At 40.0% G+C, this 24,712-nt stretch overlaps 1 protein-coding gene across 7 annotated transcripts in view; it reads left to right on the forward strand.

The window, feature by feature from the left end:
• Window positions 1-24,712, forward strand: part of LOC136448097 (PH and SEC7 domain-containing protein 4-like) — a 122,447-nt gene that overhangs the window by 33,945 nt on the left and 63,790 nt on the right. For all 7 annotated transcript variants that reach the window (XM_066447224.1, XM_066447226.1, XM_066447225.1 and 4 more), the window contains exons 2-3: window positions 7,065-7,131; window positions 18,230-18,283. In XM_066447224.1, coding sequence (XP_066303321.1) covers window positions 7,065-7,131; window positions 18,230-18,283 — 121 coding nt within the window. The remainder of the gene's footprint in view (window positions 1-7,064; window positions 7,132-18,229; window positions 18,284-24,712) is intronic.

Raw genomic sequence — 24,712 nt, forward strand, 5'->3', positions numbered from 1 at the left:
AGAGTGTTGTACTGATTGTATTGTATATATGAGTTTGTGTGTGTGACTGTATGTGTATGTATATGAGTTTGTGTGTATGAGTGAGTATATGTGCATAAATGTGTGCATGTATGTGTGTGTGTGTATGTGTGTGTGTGTGTCTTTTCTTTGGCAATACATTGTACATATTATGTAAAATCAGTATGCACTTTTGATTAACTGCCAGCCTTTAGCTGCCAGGTTTTCTCACCAGTACATCTTCTCAGTGCCAGCTTTTTCAGACCCTCTAAAAACAAGGGGTACTGTTTTTATTTCACTAGTTTATGGTTCCTTTCCTCCAACATACCCCCAATATGTTATACATCAATAGAAAGTAAAGAGTCTACCCTTTCTATTAGTGTCATGCAACTTTAGCCTAGTGACAGTAGTAATTATTTACAAGGGCAATAATGCAATAAAACATACACTTTTCATAAACTTATTGTATTATAGCATCAAAACGATAAAAGAATTATTATTGTCAAAATAAGGGAAAAGACAATAACTGTTACACTAAATCTCTAATTCTGAAATAGACAATCTCGTTGCCTTCTCCATGCTTTATAAAGTAGCCATGCAGAATTGAATCCATCCAGCTTCATGATATAACGATCCGCTTCATAACAACGAACCAATCCTTGTTAACTGCTGTGACATCGTGTGGCGCAATCGGTAAGGTGTTTCGCCTAGAACCGAGAGGTCCCGGGTTCGAAACCCCGAATTGCCCCAATGTTGTGCCCTTGGGAAAGGCACTTAACACGACTTTCCTCACTCCACCCAGGTGTAAATGGGTACCTGACTTCGGTTGGGGAAGGTCGTATTGAGGTCACCTGCTGGCGCCGAATGGCAGCCGCCTTGACCCTTGCGACAGTTCCACAAAGTGCAGATGTGGAACAAATATGTATCTGTTATGTATTTAATTTATTTTTACGGTTAATTTTTGACCGATAAACCATTATTATTATTATTATAACTGCTCATCCCTGGCCAGTGAGTACAGGAAAACCCATGATCATTCCTACTCAAACACTCTGCCAAGTGCACCATCCTTATGTAACATCCTGGCTCCCTCCAAATGTTCACCTCTCCCCACGAGGCGCGTCGGTCTGTGTGTGCGGGAGGGCAGATGTGATCAGGATACAGTTCCATCAGGATGGAGAAACTTGAATGTCAAAAAAATATTCTCATGTATGCTAGACGTGTAAAATACCCTATAATATAGTGTACTGGTGCACCCACAATCGCGACTGCACAGAAGTGCACAGCTCCAATGTTGGGTGCACATAAGTGCACAGCTCCAATTTTAGGTGCACACAAGTGCACAGCTCCAAAGGGGCTGCACAAAACTCCACACCTCCATTTTGGGGTGCACAGCTGCAATTCTAGGTGCACAAAACTGCACAGCTCCAATTTAGGTACACAAAAGTGCACAGCTCCAATTTTAGGTGCACAAAAGTGCACAGCTCCAATTTTTTGTGCACAAAACTCAACACCTCCATTTTGGGTGCACATGTACAGCTGCAATTTTAGGTGCACAAAAGTGCACAGCTCCAATTTTAGCTGTGTGCAGGCTCCAATTTTAGCTGCACAAAAGTGGATGCACAAAAGTGCACAGCTCCATTTTTGGCTGCACAAAAGTGTATATTTATCCCCCCAGTATTTCCAGCCCTGATCCCCCATCCCTGTGAAGTGCGTCGGTATGTGTTTGAGGGAAGGTAGGCGAAGAGACGGAACGATTCCCTCGGGAAGGAGACCATTGATTGGCCCTCCCCTCATCCGACGCTTACGCACCACTTAGCGGCCTTGACGTCAACACTTGCCCGCGATGGTATCTTGTTTCATACATGGGTGGGCGTGGCGGAGGCGCGTCAGAACGGGCTCGATAAAAGCGGGGATTTTCGTGGTTCTGCCGTGGAACTCCCGTGTTGTTATCAGGCGTATCTTTATTGGTCAATTCGACGGTTGACAGCCCGTGGGGATTTCAGGGGAATGTCTACTGCCGGAATTTATGATGTGGAGGGGTAACATAGGTCATGGGCATCTTGAAACTGCTGAATCTGCATTCTATGGATGATATCTGGTCAGGGTGTCTTGAAACTGTTTCTGTATTTTGTGGATGGTTTTCTTGGACAATTTTGATTCGATGAGTTGTTTCTTAGACCTGCTGATTCTAAAACTCTGATTTGATGATAAGACAGTCACTGTCAGTGGTGGCTTTCATGCACATCATTTTTTTCTTTGTTCAGTTTTTCACTATTCTTTTGGCTCTGAATGTGATATCCACTATTATTCTTATAATACCGGTAATCTTTGTTCCTGAAATTAATCTTGGACAAGGAAAGGAAGTAAATGACACATAATTGTATAAGATACAATTGGGTATACTAAATTTCTAAAACAATAATTATAAGGTATCATGTCATTGTCTTTTGCTTTGAATAAAACACAAAATTAATATAGCAACTGAGATATACAGCAAAAATGTACATTTGTTTTAATGAAAAACAAAATAAGGAAAAATTAAAAATCAGACTGGGAGAGTTCAGATTAGTCAAGGCTAGAAGAATTTGTACTTGAGCCTTGAGGTAAATAATGAATGAAACAATATTTTAAAAAATTATAAAGTATAATGGAACGTGGTTGTGACAGCCTTCAATATTCCCCGCCAAAGGCAACAGTTTTGTCATGCCCTGCCATGTGCGTGCATAGTGCACGTTTTCGGTCTGCCCGTTTTCTATTTCCATCTGGGAACCGACGGCTTGACGTCATGGCCGACCCAACAATAGGGCCTGACGTCAAGCCGGGTGGCAGTTGCCATGGCGATGGGACAGATGCGCGGAGAGGGGAGTCGGTTTGAGTGGGAGACAGACACAGTGAATGATGATGAGCATTCATGAGTTGATTACGGCAAGAATATAGAGTACATGCTTGCGGGGGGGGGGAAGGATGTTGACATGTCATATTGTCATCTGTGATATAGCTGGTTCAGGTGGGGTCCTGTCGCGTAACAACAAGGTTTTCGGCCCAGAACCCAGCAATCCCAGGTTCGAATCCCCTGACACCACCGATGTTGTGCCCTTGGGAAAATACGCTTTGCAGGACTTTCCTAACTCCACCCAAGTGTAAAAACGGGTATATTATGGGTGGGTCACGACACCAGCAATAGCTGCCTGTGTCTCACATGTATTACACCGTTGCAATTCTAATAAAGTCAAACCAAATGAAATAGCTTAATAGGAGAGGTTAATAATTTTCACCTGGAGATGATTTTGTGTCTCAGTTAAATGTGGAAGGATGGTTGATCATTGGGGTTAATGACCAGCAGTCAGAAAATGTTATGCTGTATATCACTTTATCTTCAGGGTAGCAAAATTTTATGGTGTAAGGAAAATGGACAATTTCATTGAACTTTAACTTATTGAGTGAGTTTAACTTCACATTGGCAGCAAGTGATTTACAGAACGGATGTGTGAAGGAATCATAAATAATGTTTTTTTCACAGTGATGATAATTTCACGGTGAAGATCTAGAGGTGACTGTGAAAACAGTGAACGTAAAGTTTAACAGTGAAAGAAACAAGAATTACAATAATCTTGGAGATTACCTTTTTTCAATTATACGAGATACAATAATTATACATTATTGTAAGTTCCGTCTACTCAGATCTTGTAAGTTTGTGACACATCATTGATTGATGTTGATTTTATGTGACTTGTGTTTCATTGTTTTGAAATATGTACAATGTAGTGTTTTGTAATGTTTAGATTGCAAATGTAATGTCCAGCTAAAGTTCTTCTTAAAAGTGTTGTTTACCTTTGTCAGTAAGTTTTGTCCAAGTATCTGTAATCCACATTTTAACATTAATCAGCCAGATTATATAAATCCGCCACTAGGTATGCACAGCTTCAACATACAGAAGTGCATTGTACTGTGGGATGTTGGGATGGAGATCTGTTCGGACGTATCTTTCCAGGCTGGCGGAATTGTGTACCCTGGTGGAATTCAGTAAATGTTACATTGTATGTGTACGTGTATTACTTTTATTTATAACTGTATTTGATTTAGATTTAGTAGTTATTCATACCCCCAAATTATTTATTCCTAGTGTTTTGCTTTTTAGATTAAGAATTCATTTGTCAGCTGTATTCAGTCAAGAACAAGAATCATTGTGATTCTCTCTGACCGTCAACTTGAACTAGAAAGGGTTTGAACAGATAATTCTGAACATGGCATATGTTGTAAATTCTATAACAGTATGAAATCAGTGCATATTTCATCAGTGGTCCCAGGGCTGTCTCCAGCTTTACATTTTTTTCCATCCCACTCATTGTTTGGGAGCCAATGTTGCTGATTTTCGTTGTTAAATTTTGGTCCCAGCCCGGGTTTGAACCTGTGGCCTCCCAAATGCAGTGTGAGCACCCTTACACCCAGACTATCGGTCCAGTTTAGCCTGGCAAGACTAGATTTATCTTTATCAGAACCTGAAAGAAGCCTCTGTCAGTAAGTGATGATGTTGTCATCCTAAATGTCATCATTTAGAAACAGGTCAAAAGGTCAATGATCCGAGGTGACCTCACCAGTTTGACATCTAATGTCAAAGGTCAAACTCCCCTGAAATGAAATATTAGTCAATACTAATGTATTTAAGTGGTTGCAGGATTCAGATTCTTTACAGTAAAATGCTTCAAAAAGATCTAGATGGCTGGTCAGAAAAGGTAAAACTCACTGACAGTGTATTCCTTCACTGAAACTGCAAAATGTATATGTTTGTTTGAACCTTTGTTTATTCATGATAAGCTCAAATCGGCATGCAGGCAGCTTTTCATTGAGGTCATGAGGGAAGAGGTAAGGGTCAGATACAATATAACATAGATATACATTCATTTGAGTCCCGATAACTCTATCAACATATATCATTACATATCTATGGTACAACAATATACAATTGTTACCACATTCAACATATAGTAGGGCGAAAGCTGGTTCATGGTCCGTGTCCGTTCGTTTTGTTCATTTCCGTTACTTCAAGAGTCTCTTAAAGGAAGTCAGATTCGAAGCTGTTGTGAACGAAGGTAGAAACTACAATGTATCTCCTTGGACTCAGTTTTCACGTGGATATTCTAAGTCTGCTCTTGAATATTTTTACATCTAAAAGCCAATTAAGAAATGATATTTACAATGACTGTGGCCCAGGAAAATCAAAATATAGACAAATTACTGGAAGTGCATTCTTTGTTAAAAAAAAGAGAAGAAATCGCTATTTTAGATGATGAGAGAAAAAAGGGAGGATTTTTTCTCAACAAAAGTAATGCAGTTAATATATATCCCTGGATCTAACTCACATGATTGGAGGCTGTATTTAGTGCAATTTGTCAATATAGTATTCAGATATGCAACTGCTGAGGAAATGTAGCCTTGGGCATTGCAATATCTGAATCTACATGTGCAAGGCTTCTAGTTCTACACCATAGTATAATTATCTTCTTACCAATTTGGTTAGATGGTAGTCCTTAGATCTGGAAATACAATAAATCTTACTAAAGACCTCTCTGGGCCTACTGTCATCATCTGGATGTTGTGTAACTGTAAGCTGCAGTGCCAATGGTAGAACAAAGGTGGCGCTTTTGAACTGTTGAAAAGTGTATGTTACATAAAGCTTGTCATCCCTCTAGAATTTAGCTGGCATGTTGTGATATGGACAGCTATTTCTTGTAAGTGTCATCGTTTTCTCCATAAAAAATGGAGATATAGTTTTGGGTGTGTCTGTCTTTCTGTTTGTTTGTCTGTTTGTGTTTCTGGACTACTCTAGTCAGAATAACTCAAAACCCTCTTGATCTTTATCTTTATTCGAAATTGCAACCTCTTGATGGATTATGATCATGATATTTGGTATGTGGGTGGGTGTTGTCAAGCATTACATCAAGGTCGATTTTGGGCCCCCTGGTATGTGACCTTGGTACTGCAGCAGAACTTCGGTTTTTGTATCTTTTTACCTGGACGTACTATGGTCTTGATTTTTTTTGTGGCAGATAGCTTGTGATGTAATAAAGAAGTGGTGCAGGTTTGGGCCCAATATTGTGACATGTGTAAGTTAGATAAAGGTGTTCATGACCAAGCATATATTATGTAAATGTGTAAGTAATTTGCATAAACAGAATAGTTCATGGAGATATGAGGTCGCAGAACTCTTGTTAGCTCTGTGTTAAAAGAACCTTAGCAAAATACTAGAACATGTAGAAATCAAGGGTATCTCTTCAACTTTATGATGTGTGGTCCAACAATTTTGAAGAGTGCAGTACCACACCTGACAAACAGGTGGCATTTCTTATCCTGTTGAATGTGCTACTCTTTACAGAAGGGCTTGTGCCTTGTGCAAAATGAATGGATTATATTTAGAAGTTATATCATTCATCGATCAAGGGCAACAGAATACTAAAAAGATGATGCCATTTGCCGTGAACATGGCTTGGAAGCTTAGCTCTGCAGTACCATTGTCTGACAGACGGGGCATTTCTGATCCATGTCCATGCGCCCTATAGCTATATTGAGTGGCTTGTTAGTTCAATGGATTATGTAAAAAGTTACACTGAGGGTTAATTTAATCGTGGTATCGTGTGGCGCAATCGGTAGAGTGTTTCGCCCAGAACCGAGAGGTCCCGGACTCGAAACCCTGATATGCCCCAATGTTGTGCCCTTGGGAAAGGCACTTTACACGAATTTCCTCACTCCACCCAGGTGTGAATGGGTACCTGACTTAGGTTGGGGAAGGTCGTATTGAGGTCACCTGCTGGCGCCGAATGGCAGCCGCCCAGACCCTGCGACAGTTCCACAAAAGTGCAAGTGTGGAGCAAATATGTATCTGTTGTATATTATATGATTGTAAACCCTGCAGCAATTCAGCACTGGCTGCCATTGCACGGGTAATTAATGACCAATAAATCATTATTTTATTATTATTGCTAAGAACTTGGTGGATACTTGACTCTGCAATACTGTGTCTGACAGACAGGGGGCATTTCTGACCCATGTCCTTGTGTCCTGTGCAGATCCATGTGGGGGATGTGATCCTGGAAGTGGATGGCAGACCGGTCCATGGGCTCTCCAAAGATGAAGGTAGGAAGGCATTACAACTTAACCCCTGCTTCTCCTAATGTAATGGGTCACTTATTATCATAGTCCTGACTCTTGAGTGAGTTGAGCTTGTCTCAGGCAAAGATGTTTCTGACTTAAGAGGGAGAAGAGATTCTGTCCAAATACTACTTAATATGTAACCCATAATCATGAAGTGGCCTTCTGAAACAAGTTCTAACTGTAATTTCCAACACAAAAATCGGACTTACCCAAATTTTTGACTGTACAACTGTCACAATTCTCTAAAACTCCACTCCCTCATAATGCTTCCCCTTGCAATTTTTCCTAGAAAAGCCCCTGGCATTGGTATTGTTATCATGCCAGTTTCTTTTTTAATGTAAATTATGTCTACCATTTATCATTTTTCACAATTTTAAATTTCTTGAATAATGATGACTGTTACTCAGATTTTCTTGAAATACTGTTTTTTTTAACGTCCAATTGTGGAGATTGATTTATCAAATTAGATTAAATGTGATGAGCTTCCATTATAGATTGAATGTTGTGTACATTTTACTACTCATGATCAGGAGGAAGAACTTGATCTGAATGCTGAAATTTGGCCTAATGTATGCATATGGTTTTTGGTCAGTACTAGTACTAGCGCCCCTGGCAGATTGCTGTAGAAGGGCAGCACTGGGCATTGTTGAAAATAAATGCCTACAGTAACTCTCAAGTTCTGCCTACTTGTACATTTGTTGTGTGATTTTAAACACTGAAGCAATGACATTACCTTTGTGTGGAATGACAGAAGTTGCTACCTGCAAAAGGTATTTCTAAAGTGCAAGTATGATTACGAGCCTTGTTGTACAGTAGGCTGTACTCTAGCCCTCGGGCTACCAGGGTACACGTGTAGTTCATTTCGTGTATGTATCATTGTATGATGTATGATAATATATATGGCCTCCATCGGTCAGTATTGACCATGGTAAAATCCTAATTCACAACAGCCCTATACAGCATCGACTATGGCTAAACAGCCCTATGCGAGATTTGCAGTCTCTGCCACAAAAATCACATCTGTATTAAAGCTGACTCAGTTCTGTTGCAAAGCTCTTTTCTGCGGATCCGCTTTTCTTCTACGCTGTGCATCAGTCTGGCTTCTCCTGATTTGAGCTGTCAGGACAGTGTGCATCTCCACCTGGGACGGTCACTTGCAAGCGACCGTTTCCAGGTGGAGATGCACACTGTCCAGACAGCTCAAATCCAGATATTTGATTAGCAGTTTGATAACCTGGTAGGATTAACCATGTACAAATGCACATTTTCATAACATAATGTTATGCAAATTAAGCAGATTAAACCATGACAGACTGTTTGCAGCACCTAACTAGATCACCATATATCTTTTTATCATATTATGACATTCATGACAAGCTGGTAGGATTGTTTCTGTACAAATGTACATGATGGTTAGGGGTGGATACCGGTCCGCTGGACCTGATTTGGACCTTTATAACATCCAAGAACCGAGTCCAAAAAAACTGAAAGCCAAAAACCTGAGTCCAAAAAAAACCTGAACAAAGTACTAATATATTTTTCTATTTTTTATTTATGAAAAGTGTTTTGAGTCTCCCCTCAGACAAAAATGCATTTAAAGTAAGTGCAAAATTCAAATATCAAATACCGGTTTGTCTTGAAAGTCTTCTAACCAAGAAACTTTTAGTTATGCATGTCAGTCTTAATTCTCTATGCTTGATATTGGTTTAATAAAACAAAACATGTCAACTAGACAGGATCAGGTCCAGGTTCAGGTCCGGACCTGAACCTAAATCTCTGGACCTAAACCTGGATTTGGACCTTATCAAGCCGAACCGGTATCCACCCCTAATTATGGTGCATGATGTATGCAAATTACAGTAGATTACAGTAGTCCTAGCACACATGAGCCCGACAATGTGTGCAGCCGCTCACATGACTCCCTGTGGACCGAGCATGGGGGGAATTAGGTGGCTCCAATCTGTGCTGTAATTGCAGGCAGATTACTCACAAGGAGCTGGTACAGTTGTGGACATGGGCAAGGGGAATACAGTACAGGGTTTGTGGTAGGTGTGTAAGGGTTAACTACAAGCAGATTAATTAGTCATGCTTATTTTCTTGGGCCCAGTGTACTCTCCCATAAGAGAAACCAAATCATTTACTTAGTGCAGTAAGTTGTATTATACATGTACTTCTAATAGTCTAAGAATAGAGTCCAAATGTTGTAAAAACAGGCTTAAAAGTTGATTAAAGCCCTGACAGTGAGCCGGATCCTTACATCTGCTTAGGCAAAAGGAGCAAATGGCTCAGACTCGCGGCTTTTGCGATGAACTCTTTTTCATGAACTTAAAACCATGCGAAAAGCCGTTCAATTGTGTGTCTGTAGCGCTACTATTGTTTCAAACGCAAACTCAAAACCACCGCAAACACTCTCTATTTTCTCCCTACTGTGAAATTAACTCCCCGCGAACATTCCTGCATTTACAGTACACTTAGATATCGGTATTACCTGAAATGAATCCAGGCTAGCGGTAGATAGGACAGGACAATGGGAGAATTTGCATTAGATGAGAACTAATAAAGACAGAATGACTTTTGCACCATCCTGGACGTGTGGCTGGTTGTGCAGAAGGAATATCGATGGAAGCGGAGACAGGAAGATTTGGAAATAAAGATTTATTTTCTCCATGAAAAATGGAGATCTAGGGTATAGAGGTTCTTTTTACAACAACCAGGTAATCTTACCTGCTGACGTTTCGGTATCTGTCAGATACCTTCTTCAGAGCTTCTGACTGGAGTGCTGCTTCTCACCGCTATAAGTAGCCGATGTAGGTGGCGCTTTTGCGGTGAGAACACTGTCCCAAATGCGGCTGAGTTTGTCAGCAGGTAAGATTACCAGGTTGTTGTAAAAAGAACCTCTATACCCTATATTTTACCAACCTGATGAAATTATTTTCGGAAATGGAGATCTAGTTTTGGGTCACGGTGTCTGTGTGTCTGTTTGTTTGTCTGTTTGTGTTTCGGCACTACTCTAGTCAGCATAACTCAAGAACCTCTAGATGGATTTCGATGATATTTGGTATGTGGGCGGGTGTTGGGAAGCCAAAATTCAAGGTCGATTTTGGGCCCCCTGGTATGTGACCTTGGTACTGCAGTAGAACTTCTGTTTTTGTATCTTTCGACCTGGACGTGCTATGGATTTTTGGGTGGCAGATAGCTTGTATTAAACTTAAAGAAGTGGTGTCGGTTTGGGCTCCCTGGCAGCTTGCTCTGGAACTGCAGGGGCGTTATTGTGAAAATCTTCTAATGGAAATAACTGAACAAAGGAAAGACGGATTTCTATGATATTTTTTTATAAGAAAAGGATTATCAAGGATGGTCAATGCATTTCAAGAGCACTTAATATGCTGTCCAGAAAAGTGAGAAATTTGTGCTGTTGTACTGGGATGACACATGTTGTATATCATTACGGTCTGTAGTTGGTTGGAAAGAATATTAAAGGGAGGGAAAAGAAAGATGTCAATGTCAGAAAGGAGGAGGGAAAATTGTAAAAAAAATTCATTTGTATGAATGAGTCTTGTTTTCAGTTTGAAAAAAATTGCAGAATATATCGTATTACAAATTTCATGCTACAAAGTTCCAAACCAACATCCAGAAATGTTACACTGTATTTCCCAAAATCTAATGATTCACTAATTTAGTCTTCTCAAAAATAGTAATAATGCATTTACTTACTGTGTCTTTTTGGACGAAAGAATGAACCAACTGACTTCCTCCGAGCCAGACCTTGTTTGAGCTACATGAATACAGATGTGCTGAAAGAGTTATGATTCTGCAGACTGCCTCCATATTGGATCTTTACAGGACTGTCTTCTGGGACGAGCTGGTGTGTCTAAGTCAAGGGCACACGTTGTGCCTGGCACGTGAATTACTGTTCAAGGCTGCAACTATTATCAATTAAAGAGTATCGATTTACTAAACCAACAGATGTTAGAACATGTATAATTCAGCCTTCCCATCAGGCATTTCTCTTCAAGGTCAAAAGGTTGTTATTTGGAGGACTCTCAGTCTAACGGCAGGAGAGCATCATGGGTAATCCATGATAGTCTTTCTTTAGTAATTCCTTATAGATTATATTTCATTTTCATTGTAAACTGACTCATAATCGTATTTTGTTTTTGCTATCTTAACAAAAACATTCCAGGTCAATATCCCTATATAGACTGTCATTTTTCACTGATTCCCAGTATCCTTAGCTAGGCCTTGGCTACGACATTTTTGAAAAGGCCTTGGCAAGGTCACACCAATTCAATTTCTTGGTTTGCTGATTTACCGACTTCCTTTTTTTACTTACAGTCATATTGAAATTTTTCTCCCTGCCCTCTGCTTTTATTGTGGCATCGTGTAGCGCAATCGGTAGGATATTTCGCCCAGAACCCAGAGGTCCCGGGTTTGAAACCACCGCTCTGCCCCGATGTTGTGTCCTTGGGAAAGGCACTTAACACGACTTTCCTCACTCCACCCAGGTGTGAATGGGTACCTGACCTTGGTTGGGGAAGGTCGTATTGAGGTCAACTGCTGGCTCCAAATGGCAGCCTCCCTGAGACCCTATGTGACAGTTCCACAAAGTGCAAGTGTGGAGCAAATATGTATCTGTTGTGTATTATGTGATTGTAAACCCTGCAGCAATTCAGCACTGGCTGCTGTTGCACGGGTAATTTCTGACCAATAAACTGTTATGACATCTGCTTGCCATCCTTTCACCTCAAGATGTCCGAGAACGAAGGAATTAGATTGGTGTGGCCTTATGACTCACACATGCCGGGACTGTTAACTCCCACTTGTCCACCCCCATGCCCATAATGATCCGTTCCTGAACCCACTGAATGCTGTGGGATATGGATTTTGCAATCCGGCCGCATCAATACGTCCCTGCCCATAGTGTGCGATGTGAAGGGATCGCCCCATTTCTGCGGCTCAATACAGTGTGAGACAGCAGCAAATGGTAACATCATGACTCTGGCATTGTACCAGGAATGAGGCCCACGCACAGGACTGATAAAGAAAGCAACCTTTGAGCAGTTCTTGACTTTGCATTGAAAAGAAAAAAGGGATGATTAATGGTCACTTTGCCATCAGGAATAGCTTAAATCTTGCCGAAATTTAACCACAATTATGAATTGTATAGCAGCTATAGCTACAAGTTTGACCTAGTCTCAGATTAGAGCTTTATATGAGCCTTGCTTTAAAAGTTTAAGGAAGAAAAAAAGCAAGGAAAATAATGGTTAATATGACTGGGTCATAACCCCGGTGCTGGGTTGTGGCTAACGCTAACCCAGTCTGCTGTCCTGGGTTGTGGCTAACCCTAACCCAGCCGTCCTGGGTTCTGTGGGTTACAGTTTAGTTGGCCAGATAAATCCGGTCCACAGACATGTTCAGTATCCTGGCTAACCCTGTTGTCCTGGGTTGTGGCTAGCCCTAACCCAGCCTGCTGTCCTGGGTTCTGTGGGTTACAGGGTTAGTTGGCCAGATAAATGCGGTCCACAGACATGTTCATTATGCTGTCTGAGTCAGCAGCCAGGGAACTGTCATATCCATCATCATCATCCCTGGCACAGGGGTTATCAGGCACCAATATGATTCCATATGGTTTAAAAACTTTGGAGATGAGGATGAGATTGCAATTATGATATAGATCTGGGTGAATGGATTTTGTTATTAAGGTTCCATTAATGCTCAGATGGTGGAGGGGATGGCATGTTTTTACGGCGCCTAGTTTTGTTTGGAATTTAGTCATTTTGGTCTAGATTTGTAGCACATAATCTTTGCATTCATGTAAAATGCATTTATTTTTACTGCAGTGTTTCATGTTCATGTTATAAGTCTAGAGTTAACTTAGTGTTTGATCCGTAGATATTAGGCTGTCTATTTTAAACATGATTTTGAGAAATGTGTCTTCAATTTCTAATTTTCAGTAGACAAAAAAGAATAATCATTTCATCAGCATATGATATACATGAATTAGGGACACATGTTAATTAATATTATGCACTATTGGGTGTTATTGTAGCAAATTATTACCTTTTGATTGCATGATATATTTATGATGAAGATTTATAATCACCTCTTTTCTGTTGTGTCTGATAATTTTGAAATTAATAAGGATTTACACAAGCAGGAGTGTTTACAAATTAAACAGAAAATGTTCATAAGATGCAATTTACACATCATGACAACATTCATAAAGAGCCTAGAATCCCTCACAAATACATAATTACCTGCAATAAAAACGTAATATCTGCAGGGAAATTTGGGACAAAAGCTTGTGATGAGGAAATTGCGACTGATTATTCGGGCATTAAGAGATGCCAGTGTTACCACACTGTACCTGGCCACAGCAGCTCATTTCTTTCCTTTTTGACATTTTAAAGTGAAAATTAAGCCTGATAACAGAAACAGTGCACTGGGATGAATTATCTGAATATATTTCCTCGCTATTACTGTGTGTACCACTGGGGGGCAGTCTTTCCCCCCAGACTCTGTTTCCATGCATGTTGGCTTTGCAGTTTAGCAGTTTAGCAGTATCTTTTCCTAAACCTTCTCCCTACTGCCTATCCATCTCTGTTACCGATAGAGAATTGTGTGTTAAAGGTAACGATATGACAAGCATCGCAGAATGTTCTTGGTGGAGCCTTGCAGGGCTGGCTGTGATTGGTATTCAGATTACCTCCCCACGAATTAATTACAGAATTCACGGAGCCATAAAACGTCTCATTCCGGGTCATTTGTGGCTGCGCGGCTGCCGTGGAAACGTGCCGTTTTTCCCCGGGACCGCCGGACCCCTTCATCCGTCACATGAACCACGGGATGAATAATCGGGCGTAGGTTCGTTGGAACCGGCTGCGACCCTCCTAACTCTCCCGCGGGTTCCGCTCTGCTATCGTCAGCCAGTTTGGGAACCGTTCTGATCGCAGCTGTAGGGTCCCTGATCCGGGCGAGATAGCGGCGATATCAGGAATTGTTAGAGCGGAGAGCTGATTGACTGGAGGAGCCGGAGAGATGCATTCAGCAAACATGGAGATATCTGAAGCCCTGGAATGGATTGATTGGAGCCTGGAAGGTTGGCGTGGTTTCTCTTTGCTTCCCTCTTATTTGGTGCCAAATTTGTGGTTATTCCTCGGCAGACTGGAGTTTACAGTTGTGTGGAGGGGAGGAGGGAGGGTGGTCGAATGGCTGTTGTTGTGTGCGTGTGATGTTAGATTTATGGGTGCATGATCAAACTAGGCTGTTATCAGCCCAAATGGACCATCATCTGACCTCAGCCCAACTGTAATTGGATACTAATTTGTCCAGTTTTGGACGTGTTTATGGCGTCCAAATATTCATGGAAAACACTAGAACAATGTCTGTGTGCTTTTTGCCCACAATGTGTATTTTTCATAAATAGGTAAGCTTTTTCTGCAATGCCATTAGTTGAGGGATATAATACATTATAGAGCATGTAGATGTTTATACTTTGTATCTGTCCTGAATTTTTGCTCATTTTGGCTAGACTTGTGAACTTAGAGGGTCCTACATTGTGCAAGGTATGAGGCAGATATAGAATGACCAGCATTTTGGCTTGGTATCAGTATAGTAATCATTAAAACTGTTTCTCTCTGTATTTTAGACGGAATTGTGATGGATAGATTTTATCTTGCCATCATTTTCAATCTACATTGAGTTCAACCATAAATAGGATATTGCCAATTTTCTCTGTTTGGTCTCTGATTAGCTGGATTTCCCCGCTTTGAATTTCAGGCATTGTGTCAAATGCTTAAGGTATGACAAAATCATGGGCATTTTGAGTGTAATAAGATTTGACATTTGACCATTAATGATGTTTATTCATCGTTTATTTTCCCCTCGATATTGGCAGGAATGATGAATGCACCACCCAGCAAAACACTGCAGCGATTCCTAATCGTTATTGATTCATTCTTTGCGACAACCATGTTGAAAGAAAACCGTTACGGTTATAACTGAATTATTGCCAAAATGATGAAGAGGAATCATGACTTAGGCCGCTCTCAAAAATTTCCTTTGATTCAATTCTTTTAGATTTTTGAGTAGAAATGAAGCAAGGAGACAATGTTTAAAAAAAGAGCTGGGAGGAAAACTTGAATCTAACCATGTTCATTTCAGAAACTCTGTGTAACACGGTAACACCTTTCTAGCATGGGTTCCATCCTCAGTTCTTAACACTGTCTGGCTCTCCATTTTCCCTTGCTCATCACAGGGTCTCATTTGTACAATCATGTATATTATGAAGCATGCGAAAAGGGAGAGTGGGCTGTAAGTATGGAGGATGTTACCCAGGCTAAAAGCTTTCCCCCAAAATTGGGGTTGATTTTTTTGCTACAATGTTTATTATGATCATTCAACTTCCACGTCTCGGAAAAAGAGGTCGAACCCAATAACTGAATATTAAGTGTAGAATTTAGAGTCAGTAGTTTAAGACTAGATTAGACACATGCTATAATACTGTTCCTCATTGTCCATCCTTTTCATGATACATGTACTTGCAATTAGCCTATGTATGGGCAAGAATTTGCAATAAACTTTCTGCATTATGAAATACCAGAGAAGGAAAGGAGAATTTTATGAATTAAGTGGCCCATGCTCTAGCAACCTACCCTGCACACCCCTGTGCTGGCACTGTAGATTTTATATTGATCACGGACCAGAAGGCTGCCAGCAGTCTGAAACCAATCAGCAGATTCCCCTGCTGCCTCTAATGAACAAGGTGGGACCACTTTACAGGAATTATGAATGAAGTTATCCGGCAATGGTTATCCAATAAGAACAATAAATGTAGGAGACTAGGACAGCTCTGATGTTTGAAGATAGAGTCAATATAAAATTGTAGGTCTGCGCTTATAATCGCACTGTACAGAATCCTGTCGTCCCCCTTTCAAAAAATAACTGTCGGCAGCACCAAATTTATCTTTTTATTTCGTTAATTAATCATTAAGGTGGTCCCTTCAGTTAACAAAGTAACTGATTTCTCAGAAAAACAAAGTAACTGATTTCCGATGGAGCCCTTAGTACATTACATGACCAATCATAACAAATCAAGATACAAAAGGAATAACTTAACATAAACTACAACTCAGAATAATTCATAATATGACTAGCAGGTTCTCAGATTTTTGAAAAATTATGCAAAACTTGAAGAACATCTTCAAAATAGTCTGACAACTTGAAGGAAAGTCCTTGGTACAGAAAGTTTCAGATAGCAAAGTTTTTCTTAATCTCAATCTCATCTATGAATTATACTTAACTTACTTAACAATGTCTGAGAACTGAGGACATACATGTAAGTCGCAAACAGTTTTTAGTCTGTTTACTCAAAGAAGCGGACACGGCAAAACTGGCCATGGTAACATGCTGAATGAAAGTTTGAAACGGAAAGTATGTGGCTCCAAAGATGTCGTGATAGCTTGAGGAAGGAATCCACTCTAAATTGCAAACAGTGTTTCAAATTTCTATGTCTTTAAAGTTAAAACTGTGCGACTTTATTACAAATGTCGGCCAACATCATCCTTCATATCTACACCTTCTATGCCCAAGGATGATTTCTACACCCAGCCATATAAATGCTTGTGGAAATGGTGTACCTTTTTCTAATGATATGGCCACACCAATTTAATTTCTTGGTTAACTGAATTTTTAAAAAAATGCTAGATTGGAAAATCAACATGAAAACAGAATCTGAGAGGAAAGTCTGTACTTTGGTGCACACAGTTTCAGGGAGTGAACAGGGTCAGGTGCAAGCCTTCTGTTTTCATGATGTCCATGTGCTAAAATTTACCCAAAAAATCCTTTAACCAAGAAATTAAATTGGTGTGGCCTTTGGCTCAGGTGGTGATGTCAGTCTGAGTGAACCAGTCGTTACAGAACCTTCTTGGCATCCTGACAGCCTGGGATAGACTGTCCCACCACGACCAGTGGTCATTAGTGCCTGTCAGGCTCAGCAGTAGTGATGGCACTGTGCACAGGAACTACTTAGACATGTGTAAATGTGCTGTAATATTGTACCATGGGGGTAGTGTGCAGACTGCAATGGTCATACACTGACTGTAGAATTATAGGAGTTCACATACACCACCTGAAGGCATGCAAGGTTGTTCATACCAGTGAATTAGCTTTTCAATTCACTCACGTTTGCTTTAATGCTTTGCCAGGTATGGTTTTTGGTTATAAACATTGTGATAGCAGTGATAGCTCAGAAGTACATTTTATGTAAAGTCTATCAAATGCAGAAAGAGTAATTATCATAATAACTAATGTTTCAGCACCGTGGTCAGACATTGTGGTTACCATATACTATGAAAGCAAAAAACCTTTTGAAGTTAGAACCACCAAAAGCAAGTATTTGGGACAGCTTGAATAATGCTACAAGGCACAGTTGTTATTACTTGGTCTTTCCTTAGTTATTGGTGTTGCCATGGAAAGTGATAACCCGATATTCTGACCATGTCACTATATATGCTGATATTGGGACAGTGATGCATCGTGATGTTAGCCTGCTATTGGCCCCTTCCCTTTATTTCAGACTATTTTATGAAACTGGTATTGTTAGAACTTAGTTGACAAGTTAGGTGCAGCATTATACAGTATCTTTTGTGTCTTTTGATGCCGCTCTGCCTGTTTATGTCACATTGTACTCTGTACATTGTACAAGTTACAGTTGTCATGCAATAAAGATCTTCTTCTGTATAATATTATGTTCTCTATTCACATTATGGCTGAGGTGAATCAATGTAGAGCTTTACTTTTCTCTATTGTCATGTGGCAATGCCATAGTGTGTGACAGGAGTTTTAAATTTGCACAAGGATAGCACAAATGCAGTTCCAGGATAAGGCAAGGGGAGGTCAAGTTTTCATCATCTATGATGGATGGACATCATTCTTGATTGAGTTTTCGTCCAACTCCCATGATTTTTTACCAGTCTAGTAATTATCGTACTAACTAATGTTTCAGCACTGTGGTCAGACATTTTGGTTACAACATACTATGAAAGCAAAAAACACTAACAACACCTTCTGTTTCCTGCAGTTCTGAACCTGGTGCAGAATTCCAATGAAGATGTCGTCTTGGCGTTACGAGAGGGTGAGTTGGAGCTTTCCTTACGTTTTACCAACTTAAAGATGTTCTTTGGTTTCCTTGACACTGATAAGGCCACACCATCTTAATTTCTTGGTTAACAGATTTCTATCTTTAATTTTAGCACACAAAAAAATCAGGAAAACAGAAGGCTGGGGTGACAACTTGCACCTGACCCTGTTCACTCCCTGATACTGTGTGCACCAAAGTAAAAACATTCCTGTGAGATTCTGTTTTCATGTTGTTTTTCCAATCTAGCATTTTTTTTTTTAATTCTTTTATTCCGTTAACCAAGGAAATAAATTGGTGTGGCCTATAAAGCACCACACCTGACCTAAGAGTCCAAACTTTGTTAGCTGGAGGGAATGAAGAATAATTGACTCAAACGGTGACCTTGCATCCTCGCACAGACAGGAACATCTTTCCCTTTCTGACTGGGCAGTAGTTTGACCTTCACATGATAAGAATAGAACTAGATATCGACCTTCAAAGAGATGTGTACTAGACAGTACGCTTTATTTGGGAGGATTCCATCTGGGGTCTGTAGAGAAGAATTGTTTTTAAGATTTACTATAATTTTGCTCTTGAAATTTGTGTGGAGAATGAAAAATTTTTAAACAATCGGCTAGATGCTACAATATGCTTGGTGGAAATGTTTCTCATCGGCATCTCTTTATCTGTTCTGCATGTGATGTCATCACTGTGTCTGCTGCCATGTTGGTGTCCCTAAGGCCACACCAATTTGATTTCTTGGTTAACGGATTTTTATTTTTAAAAAAAAGGCTGGCCCAGCCTTCTGTTTTCATGATTTATTTCTAAAAAAAAATTTTTTTTAAATAAAAATCCGTAAACCAAGAAATCAAATTGGTGTGGCCTAATGTGTATTTCACAGCTCAAGCATTTTTGAGCAAACAAATCTAACCCTCATGAATAACCATTGATATTAGTGACTAGAGGCTAGAGGCTGTGAGAGGCCACTTCATAGTGTAGCTTTTAAATAGCTATTGTACATATACTGCAGGTTCTGTCGTTTATTCCTAACTTTAGATGTGTATGTGTGAATGGGTCCTTGAGCCTGAAGCAAACAATAGATAGATATAGAATGTATACAGCTTATTAGAAGCCACTTACTCTCATCTCCCAAATAAACGTACCGGTACGTTTATTTTTTTCAGCCTCAAAATCCACCCAGTACGTTCTTATTTTGGACGGTACGTTTATTGTTTTTTTGAAAATCCATCGGGGCTTTGCTAACCAGAGATCCCCCTTATGTCGAAAGTTTTTTTTTCCCATATTTCCCCGATATTTTTGCTCCTAAATCGCTATTTTTTGACCAAGCGGCGTGGACTTCCCCGCCGCTACAATGACCCAGCATTTGTGAAACGCCGGCGGTACTAACATATCGGTCGATCTCGCTACAAATTAACGTTGTTTAATAGGAGAAAATAAGACGGTACACTGAAGTTTTCAAGTGTATTTTTCATATAAATAACTTTGACAGTCTCTGTTTAGATCGTAAACCAAAGCACGCTGATCAGAAAACAAATTACATGTATATGCCAGCGGCACACAATATTTCAAGTAACGTTCATATACACATGTAACGTTAACATTACTCACGTGAGATCAAGGAGGTTAAAATAGCCTTTCCCAAAAACTTTGAAAAGCTACAAACAACACCTTGTAAAATTGTGTCTTAGCATTAGAAACTGTATAATCACTTCAAAAATATATTAGAACATTTCAATCCTACCACAAACATGTAACGTTACATTTAGTCCTTCGTAAATCGCCACAGTAAAGACGCACGGTAGTGATAGTCCGTGGGAATGTTTCTCATGCAAGGAAGAGCTCACCTCGAAGAAGGGGAAACAATTTTTTTTTATCTATAAACAAAACTCCTTTGCCTCAGTCAGAAATGTGCATGACAATTTAACAAAAATTATTTTCTATAGTAAAGTCTATACACAAAATTAGATTGCAATCTAGTCACCGTTATTATCACATAAAAATGCTTTTAAAAAGATCACTCCTCTACAGAGAGAGTGCCAGGCTTTCCAAGAATTTTGTGTGTAAGCCCCGCCCCTTACTGTGTTGGTGCCGCTACCATGGCTACTGTCTGGCTCACCCTTTCACAGGCCCTTTGATGTGTAACATGAGAACCCTGTGGTTTGTTGCCACCAAACCTCCGTCCATGTTGCAACATTGTACAGGGCCTGGCCTGATAGGCATCTAATTAACAAATTTGTTGACAATTTAGTCTCTCAAAATGAAAGTTTTTTTCTACATACAAGGGTGATTTTTGGATTTGAAATTATTTGGATTGCAACAACACTGAACCAAGGACAATATATGATATCCTTAACATTATGTAATAATGTGATTTTGTTCTATATGCAATGCATGACACAATAATGGCAAGTTCCTCCTTTTCTGTATGGCTTTTACAAATAAGTAATACTTTCACTGAGCATATATTCAGGATATTGTAATTTTCTGTTCAAGTTCTAGATGTTGATACATATCTGAAAAAAGGTGTGAAGTGAATTGAGAAGTTTGGTGACTACTTGTGTTTGATGATGTCACTTAATACAATTTTCCTTGATCACTTGCTTCAATTTCCAAGTAGGAAATGCATGTATAATGTACACTTTCACTTGTTGAAAATTGAAAGCACCGTTGGCCCCCGGTTAGGGGTCATAGCGGGGAACCTATGCCCAATTTTTCCAAAAATTTTGCATTCTATACATTTAAGTGTTACAAAGAGTAGGCCAGGGGTCCTTCCCAGTGTGAGTGTATCAACCTTACAGTCTAGTCAGGATTGACGTGATAGTCACCTGTTATGTCAATCTTTCCACAAATGTGGTAAATCTCAATAAGTAAATCAGGCATAAACGAATAAAAAGAACCTACCTGCTTATCATCTCCTTTCCCGAGGACAGATTAGTAGCATGGACACAGTTTATGTGTCAATTTGGTCATTTTCCAGGGGGTATGTTTATTCCGGGGGGTACGTTTATTAGATTTTGAAGATTTGTCCGGGGGGTATGTTTATTCCGGGGGGTATGTTTATTTGGGAGATGAGAGTAAACACAACAATGCTGTATAGCTTGAGCTACAATCTACTGAGATGCAAATAGGGACACCAGCATGGAGGTCATCACCTGGGAGCTTCATTGTTAAGGAAAGTGAGTGAAAACGCCCGTCTACATTCTCTATCCTACAACTCATCAAGCCAGGGCTGTCTCCAGGGCCTGTCTCTCTGTCCCAGGATGGAAATTTGTAATCTCCAAGCAGATCTACAATCGTATATGCTAGCCAGAGAAGGTCCAGTCAGCCAGAGAGGGTCTCTGGCTGACTGGACCTTCTCTGGCTAACATATTCGATTTTCGCTCCCGGTGTAGATCTGCTTGGAGATTAGGAAATTTGCTTGTTGGGACAAAAAATGTTTACCTTGTCCGACCCAAAAATGGGAACTTCATGACATGATATCGATAAAAATGCATTTTTGTAGGCTTAAGATGACAGATTCAATAACGAAAATCAAAATGCTGGCTCTCAAATATTGAAAGGGACGGAAAAGCCCTGCATCCAGCACTAATGGCAACGGCACCCATTAGAGAAATGTCCCTTCCTGGATGTGGCTCTTTACTCTTACTACACAGCTGAGATGTAGCTGGGAGGAAATGAAAATGTACCACATAATCCCCCCACTAAAGCAGCAACAGTTGTGTCATTGTGAGCCCCGGCCAGGTCTGTCACACCACGTACCGGAAATCAATAGCAGCGGGCGGTCTGCATACTAAGGGAGGCAGCAATAGGAAGGGAAGCTCTAAGAATATTGCCTTTCTTAAAGACTTAGAGGCTACTTTAAAGCCCCAGTGATGTATTTCAGTCTTTGACTGTCAGATGTTTAAAAGTAAAACAAAAATTATGAACTAGAAGACAAGATGAAAACAATGTTGGTGGTCTGCATACTAAGGGAGGCTGGACAGGGAAGCTCTAAGAATATTGCCTTTCTTAAAGACTTAAAGGCTACTTTAAGGCCCCAGTGATGTATTTCCTTGACTGTCCGATGTTTTAAAAATAAGTCAAAAATTACAAACCAGAAGACAAGATGAAAACAAAGGTGACGGTCTGCACAGTTAGGAAAGCTGGGAAAGGAAGCTTCAAGAATAATCTTAAAGACTTTAAGGCTACTTAAAGGCCCCGCAAATTAATTTCCAGGAACCCAGCAAAATCTATTTACATTTTGAGAAACGTGACTAATATCAGGGTCTCCTGGCAGCCCTAAAACTGCACAAATGCATGCTATGGAGGAAACTGTAGAGATTTGTATGAATACCTCATGATTTCTTGTTAACAAATGTATTTGAAATACAGCGGCAATCACTCTTTCTACTAACAATAGCCGCCAATACTCAGTCATAAATTGATAATCACACACAAATTGATTGTATACAACAGGCACATGGGACAAAAGAGAGGTTTCAACATGACTTTATTGCCATACTATGCAGCCTTCAACCATGACAACAAATATTGGGCGATTTGATATCGTCTGGGTAGGGAAAATATGTGACTGTTTCGCCCGATCTGTCTCCATAAAACCAGGAGAGACGGGGTGCAGTAATGACTAATCAATACAGCGCACTGGGTCTGCATATACATGTACTTCTACATCCCTACATGGCTGGGCACTCAGTCAACATATGTGCCTCATGCACTATAACATTACTGTGCAGCGATTTTTCTAAGAAAAAATTGTAAGGGGGATCATTGCAAGGGGCGTAGTCACAAAGGATGGTGTGGGAGGGAGGGTGCACCCTTCCACGATATAGAGTTTGGGAGAATTTTCAGTTAAAATGGGACGTTCTAAGTCTTTATAAAGGGGGGAAATTACTGCCACACAGGGCACAGTTGGAGATTAGTGACAGACGTGTGACATATTAAGATGATGCTTGCTGGACACTCTTGCAAGATAGACTGATTAAATCAATCATGAATGCCTTAATTTAATCAATTAAGATTAATTAGAGTCTCCTGGCAGAATATATAGTACATGTAAGTAATATGTAGAGCACATTTCTCTGTATACGGTTATAAAATTTGTTAACCAATTGCAACCGCAACAAAATATTGCACACACTTTCTAACAGTAGGTTATTTTAAGACTAAACCTGTTTCAGGCTTCGATTGTTTTCTTATTTTTGTTTTCCTTCTGTCTTACAAACAAACAAACAAGAGAGGATAGGCTGGGCGTCAGACGTAGGTAGGACATTCCGCTCAAGGGCACCCAAACTTTCTCACGCTTCTCAAGTTACCGACCATCGCTACATTTCATCCTAAAATTGCCACAGTCAACAAGAGAGGATAGGCTGGGCGTCAGACGTAGGTAGGACATTCCGCTCAAGGGCACCCAAACTTTCTCACGCTTCTCAAGTTACCGACCATCGCTACATTTCATCCTAAAATTGCCACAGTGGCTTACCGTTACCTGTGTAGCTGAGAAACGGTTTGTCACGCCTGAAATTCACCACGCAGCAAATTCACTCGCCTGGAATCAAATATCCGCATAATTATTGAGCCTTGTCATCAATTTACAGTTCATCTGGAAAATAATAACACACGCGCCGTAACTGAGTCAGTTTGCCTGTTATTTGCCTTTTATTTTGTAGTACCATCTGATTTATCATCATAAAGCACTCCTGGTTATTGGTTGACTCTCCCCATGCATGTGCAAATCCACAGTCACCCAATATTAAAGGGGAGATGCAATATGTAATGCTTGGCATGTCATGCAATAAGTTAGTAGCACAAACAGAATGTAATATTTCCAGATCACTATAAATGTGCCTGGTTTTGCATGTAATTTCAATGCTGATCAAAAGTAGTGCAAACAGCCCTTTTAGGCCACACCAATTTATTTTCTTAGTTAACGGAATTTGAAAAAATGTTTAAAACTAGAAAGGCAACATTTGCGAGCAAATACAGCATGTTTAGCCATACTCCTCGCCATGCAAAAAATGGACTCTCCCAAAATAACAATGGACCATTCTAAAATACTTGCACTCAAAAAATGAATCACCCCAGTCCAAAATTGAGTCTTCCAGTAGCACCTCAAAACAATATGGACCAGTCCACAACCATATCCACTAATTGATTAACAAATACACTTCTGCTAAAAAATGGACTTTTTCATAATCATTCCAGCTCAAAATTGAAAAATAATTAAAGAATCCTCCCCTTGCAAGAATGGGATATTCCGTGCCATTTCCATGTAAACCAGTCGAAAAATATCCGCTGAAAATTACACTCTTGCGCATAATCAACCCAGTTCAAAATTGAATTAAAAAAGATCAACCCCAGGGAAGAATGAAGTTTTCCATAGTATACATATGAAGATTTGACAGGAGACGAAGGAAATGACCAAAA

This window comes from Branchiostoma lanceolatum, chromosome 14 (genome assembly GCF_035083965.1).
Source record: "Branchiostoma lanceolatum isolate klBraLanc5 chromosome 14, klBraLanc5.hap2, whole genome shotgun sequence".
NCBI lineage: Eukaryota > Metazoa > Chordata > Leptocardii > Amphioxiformes > Branchiostomatidae > Branchiostoma > Branchiostoma lanceolatum.